The sequence below is a fragment of the Nyctereutes procyonoides genome, unplaced genomic scaffold (genome assembly GCF_905146905.1).
Source record: "Nyctereutes procyonoides isolate TBG_1078 unplaced genomic scaffold, NYPRO_anot_genome, whole genome shotgun sequence".
NCBI classification, from domain to species: Eukaryota; Metazoa; Chordata; class Mammalia; order Carnivora; family Canidae; genus Nyctereutes; species Nyctereutes procyonoides.
The window spans coordinates 3364318-3382197 of record NW_026575128.1 but is presented as its reverse complement, the minus strand read 5'-3'; the positions used below and the strand labels follow the sequence as shown (position 1 = coordinate 3382197).

The 17880-nt window shown below is 50.8% G+C and overlaps 1 protein-coding gene and 1 non-coding gene across 7 annotated transcripts; both read right to left on the bottom strand.

Annotated features, from left to right (window-relative positions):
• Window positions 1–746: 746 nt before the first annotated feature.
• On the bottom strand, window positions 747–15593 carry PABPC4 (poly(A) binding protein cytoplasmic 4). 6 transcript variants are annotated; one of them, XM_055341954.1, is made up of 16 exons: window positions 14750–15593; window positions 11812–12005; window positions 10948–11063; window positions 9536–9675; window positions 9097–9191; window positions 8300–8437; window positions 7630–7725; window positions 5019–5291; window positions 4604–4691; window positions 4366–4485; window positions 3785–3871; window positions 3564–3691; window positions 2542–2635; window positions 2296–2426; window positions 1954–2056; window positions 747–1057 (listed from the first exon to the last, which is right to left on the bottom strand). In XM_055341954.1, exons 1-15 carry the CDS (start codon window positions 14940–14942, stop codon window positions 1967–1969), a joined length of 1983 nt encoding a protein of 660 aa, XP_055197929.1. In that variant the 5' UTR covers window positions 14943–15593; the 3' UTR covers window positions 747–1057; window positions 1954–1966. The 6 variants fall into 6 exon arrangements, with proteins under 6 accessions (XP_055197929.1, XP_055197931.1, XP_055197930.1 ...); XM_055341956.1 differs by having other exon boundaries at window positions 4414–4485; XM_055341955.1 differs by having other exon boundaries at window positions 4619–4691.
• Window positions 7244–7378, bottom strand: LOC129520980 (small nucleolar RNA SNORA55). Its single transcript, XR_008666739.1, has one exon. It is a non-coding gene; the product is annotated as a small nucleolar RNA SNORA55 (small nucleolar RNA).
• Window positions 15594–17880: the final 2287 nt, after the last annotated feature.

Genomic DNA, 17880 nt, shown 5'->3' with positions numbered 1-17880 from the left:
CTAGTTTTGTTTCCTTTGCTGTGTAAATCAGACCTTTATTTAAGGGGAGACCAAACATTTTTAAAAAATGGGGAGCCTGCGAAGGAGGAAAGATTTATTCCATATTCCCAGGAAAATAACCCCCTGGGTAAGGCCCCAAGGAAGGACAGCCTGCCAAGTTTCAAGGGAGATAAAAAGTCGTGTTGTTCCTGGAGGATGGGGAAAGCAAGACTGGTTAAAACCTTGGCCAGGTGAGGGTCCTTCTGAAGACTAAAGTAAAACCACACTTAGGACTCCAGCATTGTTTGCCGTTGCCACTCCCACCTAGCCCCCAAGCCTTCTTCGCCCACTGCCAGAAGAAACCTTAGTTACACAATCAACTGACTGCAGAAGAGGAGACCCACAAACCCAGCTAACACATCCAAGGAGGGAGGGGCTGGGTTCCGCCTATCTCACCGTACATCCTTCAGACATGTGCCAACCCCACCCTGCACTCGATTCTCCTGTGCCAGATGCCAGGTCTGCAATGATCAGACACCTATCTCCTATAAGTTAAATGGGGGTATATCCTAAAGGTCCTCCCACGACAGACTGGAATGGGACAGCTCCACATACCTTGCTGACCCAGAATAGTGTGTTTATAACCATCAGGAAAGAATAAGCTCTACAGAACTTCACTGGGGTCTAAATACATCCTAAAATTACTTTCAGTGAAAACTGAACTTATTAACAGAATAGAATTGGTCTGGTTGAAACCGGACAGGCAGTTTTATGGAGATTTTTTTCTTTATTGAGAAACTTAAGACTTGGGTACATCAAATAAAACCAATTTCTGGGGGGAAAAAAAATCAAAACCCACGATAGAAAAAAAAAAGTTAACACTGTCTGGGCCAAAGCAGAACCCAGAGAATATATTCTTTAAATTGAAAAATTCTAGGTGCTTCATAATTGACCTTTTGATACAAAATGACCTATTAAATTTCCAATTTGTGGTTCCTGGTGTTGAGGTCCATAGGACACGCTAGAAATCTTCAAACCTTGAGCTGAATTCCAGGAGGGGTTATTTGGCTTTTGAATCCTGAAAAGAAAAGCACCAGCATAAATAAATAATAGAAAAACTTTAGAGATGCACTGAAATCTCTGGCTTTTAAAAGGAAGTACTGCAGAGAGCAGTGCGTATGGACATTTGGCAGGATCCCCAGCCTCTACCCACTAGATACCAGTGACTGATCTCCAGTTGACAACCAAAATTAGGTCTCTGTTGGCAAATGTCCTGTGAGGGGGCACCCCTGGCTGAGAAGCACCCATTCTGAGGCTAGCTAGATCCCATAAAGCCCCGGGCCCTTCCTGGCCCACCCTGTACTCAAAGCTACCATTCTCTTTGTTTAAATTCCAAATGAAGGGTCTGGGCCCTTACCACATGTCCTTTTCCCTGGCTTCTGCCTCTGGTTCATCTGGTTCTCTCCTCCCTCCATCAGAAGGCACCCACCAGTCCTTGTCAGAGGTCCCAGATAGGCTTCACTCACCCCCGCCCCTGCAGACGGGGGGGGGGGGCCATAGGCCCCAGGGTCAGAAGTCGACTAGAACACATCCTGTAACTGTTGTCAGGTGTGTCTGCCTGTCCCACTCCGACACCAGGGCTTGTGTGCCTTGTGTTCCCAGAGCCAAGCCATGGCTGCACATACAGCTGACCTCACCAACCTCAAGCCAAACCAAGAAGTACATAGACATGAGGCTGTGGGATCTGATTACGACACCACCTGTGTATCTGTCATTACTCTAAACCAAAAAGGTCTTTCTTGAGAAAGATCTAACCAGGTGATCCTTCTGGAGAAAACCCAGGTGACAACCTGCCCAAAAGTTATCAGGTTATGATGGCAAAAAACATGGCTCTCTATATGCGCTGCCCCTCATCTTTTAGAAAGATAGTCACAAGTCAAAGCCACTGTAGAAAACAAAAACAGCCAAACATACGGTTTTTCCTTGTCTAAGAGGTAGCAGCAGCAACAGCGCCCACCTTCTGGGCAGCTTCTTTCTTGGCATGATGAGCCTGTAGAACCGCCACAGCTTCATCCACCTGTGAGGAATCTCCAGGTGGTTAGTGACATTGGACGAGAGGTCCTCGGCCCCTCCCAGTGTCTCCTAGTGCAGCCCGCTTGCTTTTTCTAATTTCCACCCTACAGTAGCCCTCACATCACAGGTGAGGAGACGGTCAGGAGATGGCCGATCCTTTCTCCGCCACACCCAGTGCTGAGGCCACCCCTTGTTGTCCCAGGTGGAGCAAGCAAAAGCTGCAGCATCTCGGGGCCAGCTCACCTTGGAGCGGAGAGACTCGGGGGACTCCAGCATGTGCAACAGCTCAGAGTTGTCGATCTCCAGCAGCATGCCTGTGATTTTTCCAGCCAGGTTTGAATGCATGGTTTGGATGAGTGGGAATAAACGTTCTCCTGGGGGAAGATGTTTAATTGAAAACCGGTTGAATCCCAGTGCAGAATTAGGTGCTGGTGTTCAGGTCAACACCAGGCTCTGGCTTCCTCTTCTGCAAATACGTGGGTCACTCACCCAGCATCTGCTTCTGCTCCTGGGGGGGTGCTGCAGCCAGCATGGAGGCGGTCAGGGGCTCCTGCCCCTGTACATGGACAGCAGGCTGGGGGGCCTAGGAACCAGGAGAGGCAGCAGGTAAGCAACAAGGAAAGTATACTTGATGGTCCTCCGTCCGGCCAATCTGAAAGCCTACTAATGTGACAGAGATGAAGGTGGCTGTCCTTGCTGCCAAGGAACTAACTGTAAGCTTGGGGAATGAGGGTGCTACATGGGCAAGAGTGGTACAGGCATGAACACAAAACCAAATACAGTAAAAACAGCATGCTATTAGGAATAAAAGGGAAATGAGTAAGAAAATAAACCTACAAGGCTCAGCAATCATCAAATTTGTACCCAGTGTTTTTATTCTATCAAATGCTTGAGGACTGTCAACATGCATGGCCAAGGCCAGTCGCAGCCCTAAAATTACAAGTAAGGCCCTGAAAGTACAAATGACTTCACACGAGCAATGTTCTGAGGCATCTCTTACTTAGAGTGTGAAGCAGGAGCAAGCAAGCTCAGAGGCCACAAGGCAGTGTGGCTCCTTTAAGCAAATTACTGCTGGGCTCTGGGGCCAGTCCCCCGACCCCGACCCACGATCTCTGAAGCTGAACTTCTCATCTGTCACACGAAGCTGTTTCCTGCTTTTATGTCCCAATCTTGCCGAGCAGCTAAGGATCAACTTGGCAGTGGACGTAAGAAGCTCAACAAGCTAAGCAAGCACACACAGATTTAAAAAAAAAAAAAAAAAAAAAAAGAGGTCAGAAACACCAGCTGTTTCTGCCGGGGCATTCCTGAGTGGACTATTACAAGAGAAGAATACTTTCCAGCCCTTTCTCTCCCAGTACAGAGAGCCCCTCAAAGGCAGTGTCATCACAGAAAACACAGCACCCTGACACGGAGCAGGCATTTATACCTGTTGGAGGAATCAAAGCAAGGTATCTTTTCAACCAAGAGCAAACACGGGAAATCCTTTTAGCATTCTTTTTGGCAGGCCTCACCTGCAAAGGCTGGATGGCGGGGTGAGGGCTGCGGACGCTGGAGGCATATTTGTAAGGTGCGACAGCCCGAGGGGCAGCAGCGGCGACAGCAGCACGAGGTGCTAAGGTCTGCACGGCTGTGGGCACACCTTCGGAGAAGAACAAGCAAAATTAAAGCTCATCAGTCTGGGCAAAGGCCCGTCAATCCCATCTTTCCCCATTCCGTGTGCATCCAATACCACCTCCAGACTGGCAGCCGTCAGTCAGCCCTTGCTGGGCGGCGCCAGCCCCACCAAAGTCCATAGCCAAACGGTCCGGGCACTCAGACCCTACAACAGACCAGCAAATGCACATCAGTGTCGGCGCAGATGTCCAACTGGCCACGTCCCACGGAAGGAACACTTCCAAAGCATATTCACACAACACATCGCACACAGGGCCGCTGCCGCTCCTTTCGAGGAGCAGCCAACAGAGAGCACACAACTCTTTCCGCCTCTTGGAATACAGGACATAATCTGTGAAGAACAGTTTCCTTCCATCTCCCAACCCCGCCCAAAAGAAGAGGCTGCCTCCGTAGTCATCCAGCTAACAAGCTTCTATAATTAACCTCTTTTCACGTGAGTCCAATGAGCAAAAAATCTTAAGTCACCGACACTCCTAGAACTCCCGTTGTTTCTCTGCTCAAGTGCCAACCAGAGCACACAGCTAAGATTATGGAACCAAACTGGAACATGAGCCCAACAAACTGACCAACCCTGGGCAGAGCCTAGCCAACCTGACTCCCTCCTCCCCAGGCCACACTCCTCAAGGCCAGTTTGCTCACCGACTCTCTGAGCAGTAGTAGGGAGGCCACGAGAGGCCGGAGCATTACCAGTTGGAGCCAGATGGCGAAGAGCTGGACGAGGCCCAGACTGGCGTATAGCACTTGGCATTCCTTGGAAGCCTGGTGAAGACAAAAATTGTGCATCACCTATGAAGCATGGGGACTGGAGCCTCGGCTGTGCTGGGGAGACCAGGACAGGCATATCCCGGGTGATCAAATCACGTTCCCCACCACCTACCTTGAGGTCTCCCACCTTGCTGCCAGCGTGGATTTGGCCTCATCTGTGCTAACTGGTTAGGGGTGTAGTATGGAGGTCTTCCCTGAGCCTGCAGGAAAGAGCATCCAGGCCCTTTTATTTGAAGGACCTTATGTCACATGAGAGAAGTAGCTCATCTCATCTCACTGCCAGGCCCGAGGCTAATTATTCAAGCAGAAGCTCTCTCAATCCTCAAAGGCCCCAGGGAGGGAAGGCAGGTTACTGGGGATTCTTTCATTCTAACTCACTACTGCCTGCAAGTAAGTGAGAGAGAATGAATAGATCTTCACTTTCATGGGTCCTCTGACAATCTGAACTCCAAGATCCAAACCCCCCCCCACGCCCCCAACCACCACAGGCTACAGGAACAGCCGTCAGAGGGCACAAGCAGACCCACCTGTGGAACTGCTGGCACAAAGTAACCACCAGCTGCAGGCTGGAACTGATTTAAGATGGCATTGGCAGGGAGCGCTCTCATTCCAGCCACCCGCTGCATATACTGGTTGGTCAGATGAGCTTTTCTCTCTTCCTTCCTCTGCGCCAGGGCGACATACAGTGGCTTGGAGCCCACGATGCGTCCATTCATCTCAGTGACTGCTTTGGTCGCCTCTTCAGGAGATGAGAAGCAGACAAAGCCAAACCCTTTGCTTCTCCCATCCTCCAACATTACCTACAAAGGGACCGGCTACTTAAGGAAAAGATTTTCTATATTAGGGGACAGCTATTAAGAGCCAAAAAACCTGGCATTAGGTTCCAAAGTCTAGGGCAAGGGTACTCCAGACCAAGTAAGTCACAACTTCTAAGGACAGGGCCTAGGCACTTTCTTTGTTAGATCCCCAGGTGAGGGATCCCTGGGTGGCGCAGCGGTTTGGCGCCTGCCTTTGGCCCGGGGCGTGATCCTGGAGACCCGGGGTTGAATCCCACGTCAGGCTCCCTGCATGGAGCCTGCTTCTCCCTCTGCCTGTGTCTCTGCCTCTCTGCCTCTCTCTGTGTGACTATCATGAATAAATAAATAAAAATAAAATCTTTAAAAAAAAAAAAAAAAGATCCCCAGGTGATCTCAAGTTTCTGAACACTATGATATGGCTAATGGGTAAACCCGGAACACAAAAGCTGTTTCCTGGTACCCACCAGAGATCTGAACAGTGTTTGTTCAGCTGTTTACCTGTAGATCTCATCTGAACCAAGACCTTGGTCAACAAAACTTTTACCATCTCTTAGCAGAGTTAGGACATGCTTTTGAAATACCACATGTGGGTAGCATAAGTTACAAAACCAATGACTGCCACCATTAATTCGATGGGAATTAACAGCAGAAAGAGGACCGGCTAGGAGAGACAGCTGGATTCTAGGCCCAGTTCAGCCAATTCCTGAGTTGTGTGATCTTTTTTCAAAAAAAATTTTTTCAAAAAAAATGTGAGTCCATGCGCACATGGGAGTGGGTATGGGCACGGTTATGGGGGCGGTGGGCAGAGGGAGAAGGAGAGAATCTTAAAAGCAGGCTCTACACTCAGCTCAGAGCCCACACATAGGGCTTGAACTCAAGACCCTGAAATCATGACCTGAGCCAAAATCAAGATGCTTAATCAACGGAGCCACCTAGGCACCCCTGCGCTATATGATCTTAATAAACACTTGCCCTCTCTGAGCCTCAATGCCCATGGTATCCTCTAAGGCAAATTGCCACAAAGCCACAGGTTCCCACATACAGCTCGTCATTTAGATAGTTCTTTTCCTTATCTGAAAAGGTGATTTTGTGGCTTTCCCCTGGCCTATCTCCTCGGAAACATTGGTAGCAATAGGACATTGTGCGCTTGGCCCCATTTTGAGTCTAGCTTGGTGCCTCGACAGCCTCCTGACATGGAAGGATGTGTATCAACGCAACAGCTCTCTACCAGTGAGGTGGGCCAAAGTATGTATGAAAACACGGCACCCTCATCTTGAACATGGGGCCTGGGAAACTTAAAGACACAGCTCTTTTGTTCTCTTCCTACAAATGCCAACCCGAACATTGTGCTGATAAGCAAGGAGAGCATCATTCCTCACACTGATGAGGGCCAGTCAAGGAGGTGATAAGAGGGAAGGGGCGAGGAAACGAGGAACTCCGATAGGGTGGCCTCTGGTCAACTTCCTGCTACAACTAATGCTCCTTTTGTGACATTCTCAGGTTGTGTAGGACTTAAGGTTCGAGCCAACGCATGGTCACCAAGTCTTAACCAGCCCACTCGGCCTCCATTCTCGTCCATGGCAAGACTCTGACATGTGCTATAGCTCTAGGGAACAGCAACAGTGTCTGCATCGGGCTAGGACCCCAGACTTCCACACACCATCACTTCCCAGCACATCCCCCACGGACCAAGGCCACGCGGCCGATAATCCTCACGTAACCAGTGTTCTCAAGCTCAAGGACTTCAATTCCTTATCTTTAGAAGGGGACTCAGCCAAGCTCACCCTCCTGCATCAGTTGATAGGATTATCAGAGAAAACCAAGCAAATAATGCACATTGCAAAATGTGCAAGAGCGATCTTTCCACTCCCTTTCCTTGCCTTTTGTTCCCTAAGGCCAGGATGGAAGTTCCTAACCCTGGCTCCCAAGTCCTCGGAGTACCTTTGCCCACGACAAGGTGTGGCAGAGTCGTAGAGACAGGCCCCAAGACAAATGGAAAATAACCTGTCTGGATTTCCTCTGCTTGTACTGTTGCACCGTCTGTCCCCACACCAGCACAGAGCAGCAAAGAATGGGAAAGATTCAGGTGCTTAGGGGTGGGCAGGAGGGGCTGCTCAGATTCACCCCACACCTCCATGCCTGGGGGACAGCGCAGTGTTCACCTAACCGGAGCACATGCCTGGATGTGTAATGAAGGCCGGGAGGAATTTGCCAGATAAACATAGTATCTATTCTCCAAAATGAACACAATTTAGATTCTACTCCTTCAATGAAACAAATGCCATAAACCTCTAAAAAATGGTCATTTCTACTTTTGATCCCAGATCTCAGAATAAAATACCTTTGCACTGGTGATTGATCCAAAAGGAGAAAACTCTTTCCTTAACTTCTCATCATCAATGGTGTCATCCAAGTTCTTAATGTAGAGATTCACCCCCTGAAGCAGAAGGATCACTGTTAACGCAGGTCTGTACCGCCCAGATGCCCCAAGACAACAGGTTCTTAAAATGCGGTCCCCAAGACCAGCGGCAGCCCCCTGCTCGGGTACTTCTTTGAAAAGCAGATTCTCAGGCCAAAACCCCAATCCACTGAATCAGAAACTGGGGGGGGGGGGGGGCGGGAGGGTCTTGAAGCCATGTTTTCCCAAGCCCCACAGAGGATTCTGGTGCAGGCTCAGGGTTGAGACTCCCGCCGCAGACTGACAAGACCCATAGGCTTGGCCTTCTGCACAGCTGCCCTGGCCGACCACGGGCCCCCCGCAGGCCACCACTTCCACAAATGGCAATCATTTAAGAACACACTGAAGCTTCCGGAATGAGTCTCTAAATGAGTAAGTCCATCTTCTGCCCTTGTTCTAAAACTGCTGTTCTATCTGGTAGGCATTTCCTTTTAAACCTGAGGATCTTGGGAGAAAGGAGAGGAAGAGACAGATCCCTAGGCCCAAAGAGAAAGCCTGCCAGTGTTTGCTAGGAAAGCCCTGGACAGGAGGCTGGGCCAGGACCACCTCTCACCTGATACCGACTAATTCTCTCTTGTTTCAACTGTTCAAATTTCCGCTTTAACTCCGCCTGCCGCTCCACTTTCTTCTGTGCACGGCCTACAAAAATGACTTTCCCACTGATTTCTTTTCCATTCATCTCTTCCACGGCCTAAAGAGGAAACACAGGTCTTAAAATCCCCATGTACAAGCAGGGGCCTTGCTCTGGGGGCTTAATGTCCCACCAAATATTCAGAGAGAAGGAACTCTTTCCTACAGGGCTAAAAACTAATTTCATTCCATCGCTGAAGTCAGCTGAGCAAATCCAAACTTCCTCATGAGTAAAATGGGGTTACTACTTAAATGGGTTATTGGTCCAGAGGATACAGAAAAAAATGGTAATTTTATAAATACAGGCACGGCAGACATGAGCCAAGGCTGCTAATCTGGCTGTCACTAAGTCTCTCAGGCTCTCCTGTGGGGAGTGAGTGATGGACACCGCGAGCCCAGCATCACGCTTTACCTAGAAGCAGCTGCTGATACCGTCAGCACGCCAGCACTCCTGGGGCCTGAGTCCCCTCGCTATAAAGGGGAGCAAACACCCATCCTGTTCTTTCAACCTACAGTGCTGAACAGCTGAGGGGACAGGAAGGTGCCAAGCGCTTTGGGAACATAAAGGTGGGTTACCATGCAAAATCCCTCAGGCCAGAACTACATCACTACGAACGCTTGGGCAATGCCAGCTCCATTCTACTGTGTGCCAGCCAGGCCCTGCCCGCACTCGGGGGCCATTTCCTACAAATGGTTCCCCAACCCCTGTGGTACTCTCACCTTATTGGCATCCTCGTGCTTTTCGTAACTCACAAAGCCAAAGCCTTTGGATTTCCCACTGGGATCTCTCATCACCTTGACACTTAGGGTCTTACCTATTACCAAAGGACAGAACTATTAGTAACACCATCTCTGTTACAGCTCAAGGAGAGGCTTCTCTAGGAGCCCAAATGAAGCCAACTCTTGCTAAACCCAGACGGGCTCTACAAAGAGGCGCTGTGCCTGGCTTTCTACTTCTGACCAAACTACTGAGACGGCCCTGCGGCTGGGAATGAGGTAGGATGAAGCCAAGTGTCTATTTCTATCTAACCTGCAATCCTGTCACACATAGGAGTTTATTTCCGGACCTAGGCGCCCTCACCTCTTAAACTAAGATATAGGACTTCTAGGCCTGGTGCATTGAGGAAGGGGGCACATGAGGCAGAGAAGCCCAACTTACCAAACTGGCTAAAGAGCTCTTTCAGACTCTCATCATCCACCTCTTCCCCAAAGTTTTTGATATAGACATTGGTGAACTCCTTGGCTTTGGCTCCAAGCTCAGCTTCCCGCTCTTTTCGAGACTTGAATCTGCCCACAAACCTAAAAAGAAACCATGGAGAACAGTGAACACCCAGAGGAACAAATCATGATTTCCAGGGGCCCAGAGGAATATAGGTTAAAGGCTGACAGGAGAGGTTAAAACACACGAGTCCCCATCCAACCACCGAGAGCAAGCTCAGAGATGTCCCAACTCCCCAGCAGAAAGAGAGAGGCAGGACTGTCCTACAAGGACCAGCCCCAGGACTCCTGGCTCAGACCAGGGCTACTCCTACCACATCACACTGCCTTCGTGAAGAAACCTGATGACCATGTTTTTAAAACGTTCATTTCTGTGCATCTATGTAAATGCATAGAAAATGTCTGGAAGGATACAAACCAAACTGTTAACAGTGGTTAGTGCTAGGGGGTGAGACTGCTAGAGTGAACTATGAGTTAGCCTTGGCTTTGGCACGTGACTCATCCAGGTATTGTTTATACTCAGTGGGAAAATGTATCCATACGCTGAAAATCTTCAGATCTCTTTTCAGTGGTACCTCTGGAAGATCTGACCACTGGCCACGTACACACATTATCAGTGCAATCCATCCCCTGGTCTGTTCAAGACAACAAGGTGCCCCACAAAGAACAGACATGATTTTTGCTTGTTATAGCCAAGACTTATGGTCCCTTCTCTCCCTGCATGGTTAGCTAGGATCCACCCCGCCCCTCATTCTGCAATAACCACACCAGAGCGACAAGGTCTATTATGAACAGTGTCTTCTGCCATCAGATGAGATTTTTTTCATTATAACCAAATTAAGTATTACTGTAGAGCCAGCCTTCTAGAAGGCCACCGAGTTATAAGTTAGCCAAGTGGAGATCTGGGGACAATTTGGCATCAACCCCTAGCAAATGACCCTACAGACAGACCTGAGTCACGGTAAGGCCACGGTCATATGGCTAGTACACAGCTCCTGGTCAGTCCAGGGCCCTCTCCACTCTGCCGCTGGCCAAGACCCCTGATCAAAGAGGGCTCAGAGCTGCCATCCAGCAAGCCCCAGTTTGCCGGTGCTCACAAAACCCACAGACAGATGATGCTTTTAAGGGAGAGGCGGCAGGCAGGCCATGGCTTGGGCAGGAAGCCCACCTTGGCGAGTCAAAAGGGCTGCCACAGCTCGGGCAGGGAGACTCACCAGCCCTGGAGTGGAGAGGTAGGAGCAGGCCACACTTGGGCCGAGAGAACCAGTAGCCGCCTTGTGTGTGCCAGTTAATACCGAGGTGGGGCCACGGCTGGCTCATGCGATGGCTGTTGCTCCGGACTGGGACACTCACACTTTGCGGTCATTGAGGAGCATGCCGTTCATCTTCTCGATGGCCTTGTCAGCAGCCTCTTGGGTCTCGAAGTGGACAAAGGCATAACCCTTAGAGCCGTTCTCATCACACACCACCTGTCGAAGACAAAGCAGACCACTTTAGCACCACAGGCATCTCCAGAGATTTAAGAACCATATGGTCATCTACTGTCTACTCAGAGTTTCCTGCGTCTAAGAGGCCCCGAAGCCCATCCACGGTCCAAAGAGAGGAGACTACTGCAGGTAAAGTTTTCCGGACACTTGAGAGCACCACCAGGCACCTAGTGATGTTCCATTTATAAGTGGCAGCCACTATTAGGCTGCTTCTATTTCCAATGTTTTATTTCATTAAAAGACATTGAGATTTAGGAGCAAAGCCACCATGCTGCAGAGAGAGAGACCATTTTCCAAGCCTGCAGCAGAATTGCAGTCTAGCGTGGAGTCAGACATGTAAACAACCACCACGCCAGTTGTACAAAATTCTCCACATAAACAGGTGCACGGAGAAGGAAGAGGATGAATTTATGCTTCTGAAATGACTAAGTACAGCTGCCTGGAGACCAGAGGCACTGCTCTGGTTCTCCCCCCAGAAAAGAGAAACCCTTTGATGCCCTCCAAAGGTAGGAAACAGGAAGGATATTTTAGGCAGAGGGAAGAATAAACAAAGACACAAAAGCACCTGCTGGTCCTGCTGGGCTGTGGCACAAGATTATGAACAGGGAACTTTTAGGCTTCAGAGCTATTTCCAGCATTTTGAAAAGGACCATATCCTATCGCCCAATTCCAAGCCTTTTCCCCCTTTGCTATTTTTTTTGTTTGTTTTTCATGAGTCCATAATGCTTACCTTACAAGACAGAATGTTTCCAAAAGCAGAAAAAGTATCATAAAGTGCCTTGTTATCTATAGATTTGTCCAGATTCTTGATGAAGACGTTTCCCACACCAGATTTTCTCAAAGAGGGATCCCTCTGAGACCACATGATACGGATTGGCTTTCCCTTAATCACATCAAAGTTCATGGTATCCAAGGCCCGCTCAGCTACAAGAGAGAAACTCGTTTCAGTCAAGGATATAAAACGTCACCTCATGTAGATGATTGCCACCAGCCCAGGAACAGATGACTCTAGGACTTTTCAAGGTAATCACTCTGATAAAAGGCAACGCTATTAAAATCAAAGGGCATCAGATCCCTCTAGCCTGTGTTGCCACAGGGGGTTAGATGTTCTGGGCAAGGGCTCCAGGAGCCCTCTGGGCCTGCACCCTTGGTGGGGAAGGGGGTTGGGCAAGATCATCTGAATGGCCTTCTGGCACCAAGATCAAATCCTCACGCTGCACAGTTGACTTAAACTGTATTAGTTATGAAGACTTGGCTGCTTACCACCCATCGTGACGTAGGTGGGAGAGGGGACACTAGCTACTTCATAAAGTGAGCGAACTTACGTCCAGGATGGCTAAGCCACAAAGCTAAACTAGAGATTAAGAAACTAATCTAGACTTTCTATTTTTCAGTAAGGTATTGCGTCAAATTACCAACTAGCTGCCATTCAGTCTACAACCCCTCTGAGAAACAAATGACAGGACAAAACCTAGGAGCAACTCACCAGGGAAAATGTGCTATCCCTGAATTCAGTCGTTTCTTAGATTTCTGAGAACAGAAATGGATTCAACAAGCCTCAAAATGATAGACACTAATGGTCACACGTGGAAACAGTCTTTTTATTATCAGGATAAGGATGAAACCACATCTTTCTGACTAAGCACACAGGGCAGTTAGTTCCGCACGCAGTGGTTTCCAGGCCTTCTGAAGTCTTAATCTGAGTTCTGTGGAAGTCTTAATATGAGTTCTCTTAATCTGAATTCAGTTCTCCATCCAGTGCCCTGGGACGCTTCCTTAGCTGCCTGACCAATCCATGTGTGTACCACTCATCACTTCAAGGACCAGAAGCTCTGAAGGACCATCACCTGTCAGCAGGAATGCTTCTCTTAACCAGGAGGAACAAGTTCCCAGAGCTGGGGGCCACTTTTCCTGATGTGATGACCAGCCTCCCTCCACAATGTCCTCCGTGAGGGGATGGGGTGGGGGTTCTCCTGTCCCAAGTTACCACCTCACTTAAGACAGAGGCCAAATTCCTTAATTCCACCCCTCCACAAGCTCCGCTGTCCAGTTAGCCAAGGGAGGATCTCCTTTTCACTCATTTCCAACCACCTTTCCCACCTTCTGAGGTGGACTCGTAGGGTATGGAGTTGGTGGCAGGAGGTCAGGGAAAGCAGAGACTGTGTCAATCCAACTCGGGAAAAGTCCAGGGACAGACTTGAGATGGTCGCCTGCGACCCGGAGCCTGGATGGGACCCCCGGCGTCTCGCTAATTAGCAGCGAAGGAGCCATTTCAACAGGGCTCCTCATGTCTTTCCACACAGCGCTGCAGAAGGCGAGTCCGCTTAGCCTAACAAATCTGGCTGCACTTATTTATAGCAGGGAGAGGTCCTGCACAGGCATGTGCTGGCAGGCGCACTGACCAACAGCTTCTGCTACTGTCACTAAGTGACAGGACTTTTGTTCAGAAAGTGTCAAAAAGGCAGGCAACAGCTAATGTACCCACTACTCCCACGCCCCCCCCTCCCAGGCCATACTGGGCCACCTTGGTGCCCTCTGGCCAGACACAGCTCGAAGCATGCAGAGTTGATGGTAGCAGCGCCTCGTGTCTCTCAACAAGTCCGACTCTCTGGTCTCAGCTGCGGCCTGGGCAAGTGACATTCTCTGTGCTTCACGGACACTGAACGAAGTGTGGACAAAAATAGGGACCCAGAGATCCTTTGCCACAGAATGGCTGGTTTCTCCCCGTAATGGTCTCTACAGTTGTTCCCTTTAATCTGAAGTCACGTGCAGTCCCTGATTAGGTTTCCTCGGGGCTGGCTCGGCCGCGCCTGCAGCATACCTCTCCCCGCTTCCAGGCAGCATGGGCCCCGGTGTGGGCTAGCAGGCCCCACTGAGCCTCCAGCCTTCAGGGGTTCCCCTTCCCTCTCTGGAGTCCCACTTTCTTTGCAGGGGATGAAGGAAAAGTGTTCTGACAGAGGTAAAGCTCTGTCCACAGGTGAGGCCGTAATCCCCAGCAGCCTGGCCCGTTCCCACATGGCATTTCCCCCAGACTACCCCAGGGAGGTATCCCTTCTTCTCCACAGCCTGGGGCTTCGCCCAAAGGGTAAGGGGCTCCTCCACCCCAGGAGCTGGCCTGGCACATGCAGTGCCAGTGGTGCCAACACAAGTCCCCACTCAAGCAAAAACGAACAGGATCCTTCCCACTGCCTCCCACTTGCCCTGAAGGACCCCTTACCAGTACAAAAGCAAAGAGGCTCAGTCCGGGGTGGAGGGAGGGGAGGGGGGCAGCAGCTTTAGAATCCAAAAATTTTTTTACAGGAATTGTTGTTTCCATTGTTCTGACTTTTTTGGCAGGTCTGTGGAGGGGCACTGACCCACCAGTGCTCACTGACAAGGGTCCCGCCGAAGCAGGACCACGTACGCGCTGGGGGTTGACAGGGACTTTCTCCAAATCCCATTGTCCGCTCTCCTTGAGTTCCGACCCCACCGCCACCACTGATTAGCCCAAGGTCACCCAGTCAGCAAGCGGTGGAAGAAGCAAGATTGGAACTCCCTGTCACCTGATGCCAGGATCCTCATTCTGAACCCCGGCATCCTGTGTGTGTCCCCTGCCCCCTCCGTGGGGTAGTCTCCCAGGGCTCCCTAGGATCCCACGATTCTGTGGATAGAGCATCTTATCTACTCACCGTCGGCCGGCTGCTGGAAGTTGACGTAGGCATAGCCCAGGGAGCGGCGGGTGATCATATCGCGGCAGACCCGGATGGACAGCACAGGCCCCGCAGGACTGAACTTTTCATACAGCATGGCCTCGGTGACGTCCGAGTGCAGGTCACCCACGTAGAGGGAGGCCATGGGGTAGCTGCTGGCCGCAGCATTCATCTCCCCAGCCCCCACCACCCCGAGCCCCGCCAGGAGAACTTCTTACAGGGACCACACAGGACAAAAGGGGCTCTTCTCGGAGCCGTGGCCCGCGCCGCGGCTCACAGGTGGCAGAGGGAAGCTTAGGGACGCCGGGGCAGGCTCGAGGAGCCGCAGCACCGGAAGGAGGAGTTCAGGGACAGCTCGTTCGAGACTGCAAAACCGCAGACAAAAGGCTCTCAAAAAACAATATGGCCCTCCCTGGGAGTTTGTTAATTTGCAGGCTGCCCAAAAAAAAAAAAAAAAAAAAAAAAGCTAATAATAGTAACGTATTAAAACGGGGACTCCGCTCCGAATTATTAAAAAAAAAAAAATTCTCCAAGAGAATTTTTGGAGAAAAATTCTCCAAGAGGGCAACCCGATGGTGCCCACGGCGGGCCTCCGGGACACGCGTTTCTCTATAAATATAGGCCTCGGGCTCCCGGCGGTTTAAGATTACAGCAGCCTGGGGAAGAGGGAAACCGAATCTCGGGCGGCGCCGACTCGGCAAGCCCCGGGGGCCGGGCGCACAGCCGCCTCCCACGCCGGGCCGGCGAAGGGCAGCGCGGACACGTGGTGCGCCCCGGGCCGGCGCGCGGGGGGCGAGGGCGGCGGGCGCGGGGCTGCCACGCGGCGCGGGGGCGGCCGGGGCGGAGGCGCGTGGGCGCGTGGGCGCGTGGGCGCGGGCGCGTGGGCGCGGGCGGGCGGGCGGGCGGCTCACCACCGGACCGACGGGCGCGGGCAGGCCGGAAGCGTGCGCGAGTGACTTCCCCGCGGCTTCTCTGAGGAGGATGCGCTTTTTCTTTCTCTCTCTCTCGCTCGCTCTTTTTTTTAAGATTTTAAAGCGTTTTCGGGTTTTGGTTTTTGTTGTTTCTTTCTTTTCTTTTCCTTTTTTTTTTTTTTAATCTTTTCCCGTTTTTCCTTCAGGCTGCGGGGCCTGAAAGCGACGAAGGCGGCGGCGACCCGGGGCGGAGAGAGGCGGCCGGGGGAGCCACCGCTCCATTTATACCCGCCCGCCCCGGGCGCTGCTGGTCGAAGGGCGCCTCGCGACCTGGGCGCAGTCGTGCCCGCCCACTCGGCCCCGGGGGCCCGAGGCGGGGCGGCCACGCGAGAGCGACCCGGCGCGGCCGCGCGGCGCCACAGCGACCCCTGGCGCGTGGAGGACCGCTCGGCTGGGGTCCGGAGGAGACCCCGGGGCGCCCCCGCCCCGCCCCGCCCCGCCCCGCCCCGCCCCGCCCCGCCCCTCCCCGCGGACTGCGCACCGCCGGGTCCTCCGCCACCGGAGCGCGCCTTTATTTAACCCACCCGCGGGCTCCGCGCTTGGAACCCATGTGTTGCTTATTGTAAAATAAAGACGACATAAAACAACTTCTGCAGGGAGTGGCTCAGCGTGTCAGTGGGCGCCAACGCAGAAGACACTCGCGACTTTCCGAAATTCTAGGACGCGGAGTTAGAGTCCCCCCCACCCCACCCCCCGCCACCCGGAGAAAGCGCACAGCCGCATCTGCAGTAGCATCCGCGGGCGACGGCGTTCAATGCTGGAAAAGCTCGAAAAGAACGAAATGCAGTCGTCCTTCTGTTTACATGGTGGTAGCGTGCCTGGAAATTTCGTTGACAGTTAGGGGAGCAAAAATATTTCTGGTGTGTGTGTGTGGGGGGGGTGGAGGTGGAGGGGATGAAGAGGTACAGACCTCCAGTGATGAAATAAATAAGCCACCGGGGTGGAAAGTACTCCCTGGGAGTTTGTAATTTGCAGGCTGTCCTGGTCTAGAAGCTCCAAATATCAAAAAGGAAAATGGTAATAATAATAACGTATTAAAACGGGGACTCCCCTCCGAATTTTATATATATAATAAAAATATATTTTATGTATATTTTTTATTATATATATATTTTAAGATTTTATTTATTTATTCATGAAAGACACAGAGGAGAGAGAGAGGCAGAGACACAGGCAGAGGGAGAAGCAGGCTCCATGCACCGGGAGCCCGATGTGGGACTCGAACCCAGGACTCCGGCGTCACGCCCTGGGCTGAAGGTATGCACTAAAACCACTGAGCCACCCAGGGATTCCCTACCCTCCGAATTATAAAGAAAGTAGTCAATATAGTCAATAATATTGTAAGAACTTTGTACAATGACAGAGGGTAACTACACCTACTGTGGTGTGAGCATTTCCTAACATAGCGCACGTAACTGTTGAAGCACTAGGTTGTGCATCTGAAACGTATGTCAACTATACCTCAGTAAAGATTTTAAAAATAAAAAATAAATGGAAAATAGTTTGTTTCTACAAAAAAGAAGAAGAAGAAGAAGCCATCAGTGTGTAGGCTTCAACAGTTATGAAAACTTTGTTCAACTACCTAAGGATCCAACAGGTCATTTGAAAGTCATGTGGTATATGGGACAAGTCTTCATTATGTGGGCCTGTCTCTACGTGTTGCAAGATATACAGCATCCCTTCTTCCATAAATGCTAGGAGTCACCCTCCTCATCATCGTGACACACACGAATCCAGAAATTACCAAAAGACACCCAGGACACTCCCATTGAAAAATCACTGTGAGTAAAGGAATGAAGAAACACACATATTTATAGATTAGTTTTTTCAAAGAAATAGTTAATTGGGGCTCATTCTGTGCCGATGCCAGAGAGAAGTGCTAGAGGATACCATGGCAGACAAGGTGGAGAAGTCCCTCTCAGCTTCAGGCAGTGTATAGTCCAGCTGGTATGTTGCATCAAGAAACACCTTTATGGAATATTCCTTCTGTGGATAGATCCCCTCCTCAGGGAAGCCTTCCCAGACTACCCTGTGGCCTAAAGTAGCCTGCCAACACTGTTTATCGTTACCATCTTGTTTTCTTGTTTTCAAGGCTCTTATTAACAACCTAAAATCACCTTGCTCAAACGTGTGTTTACA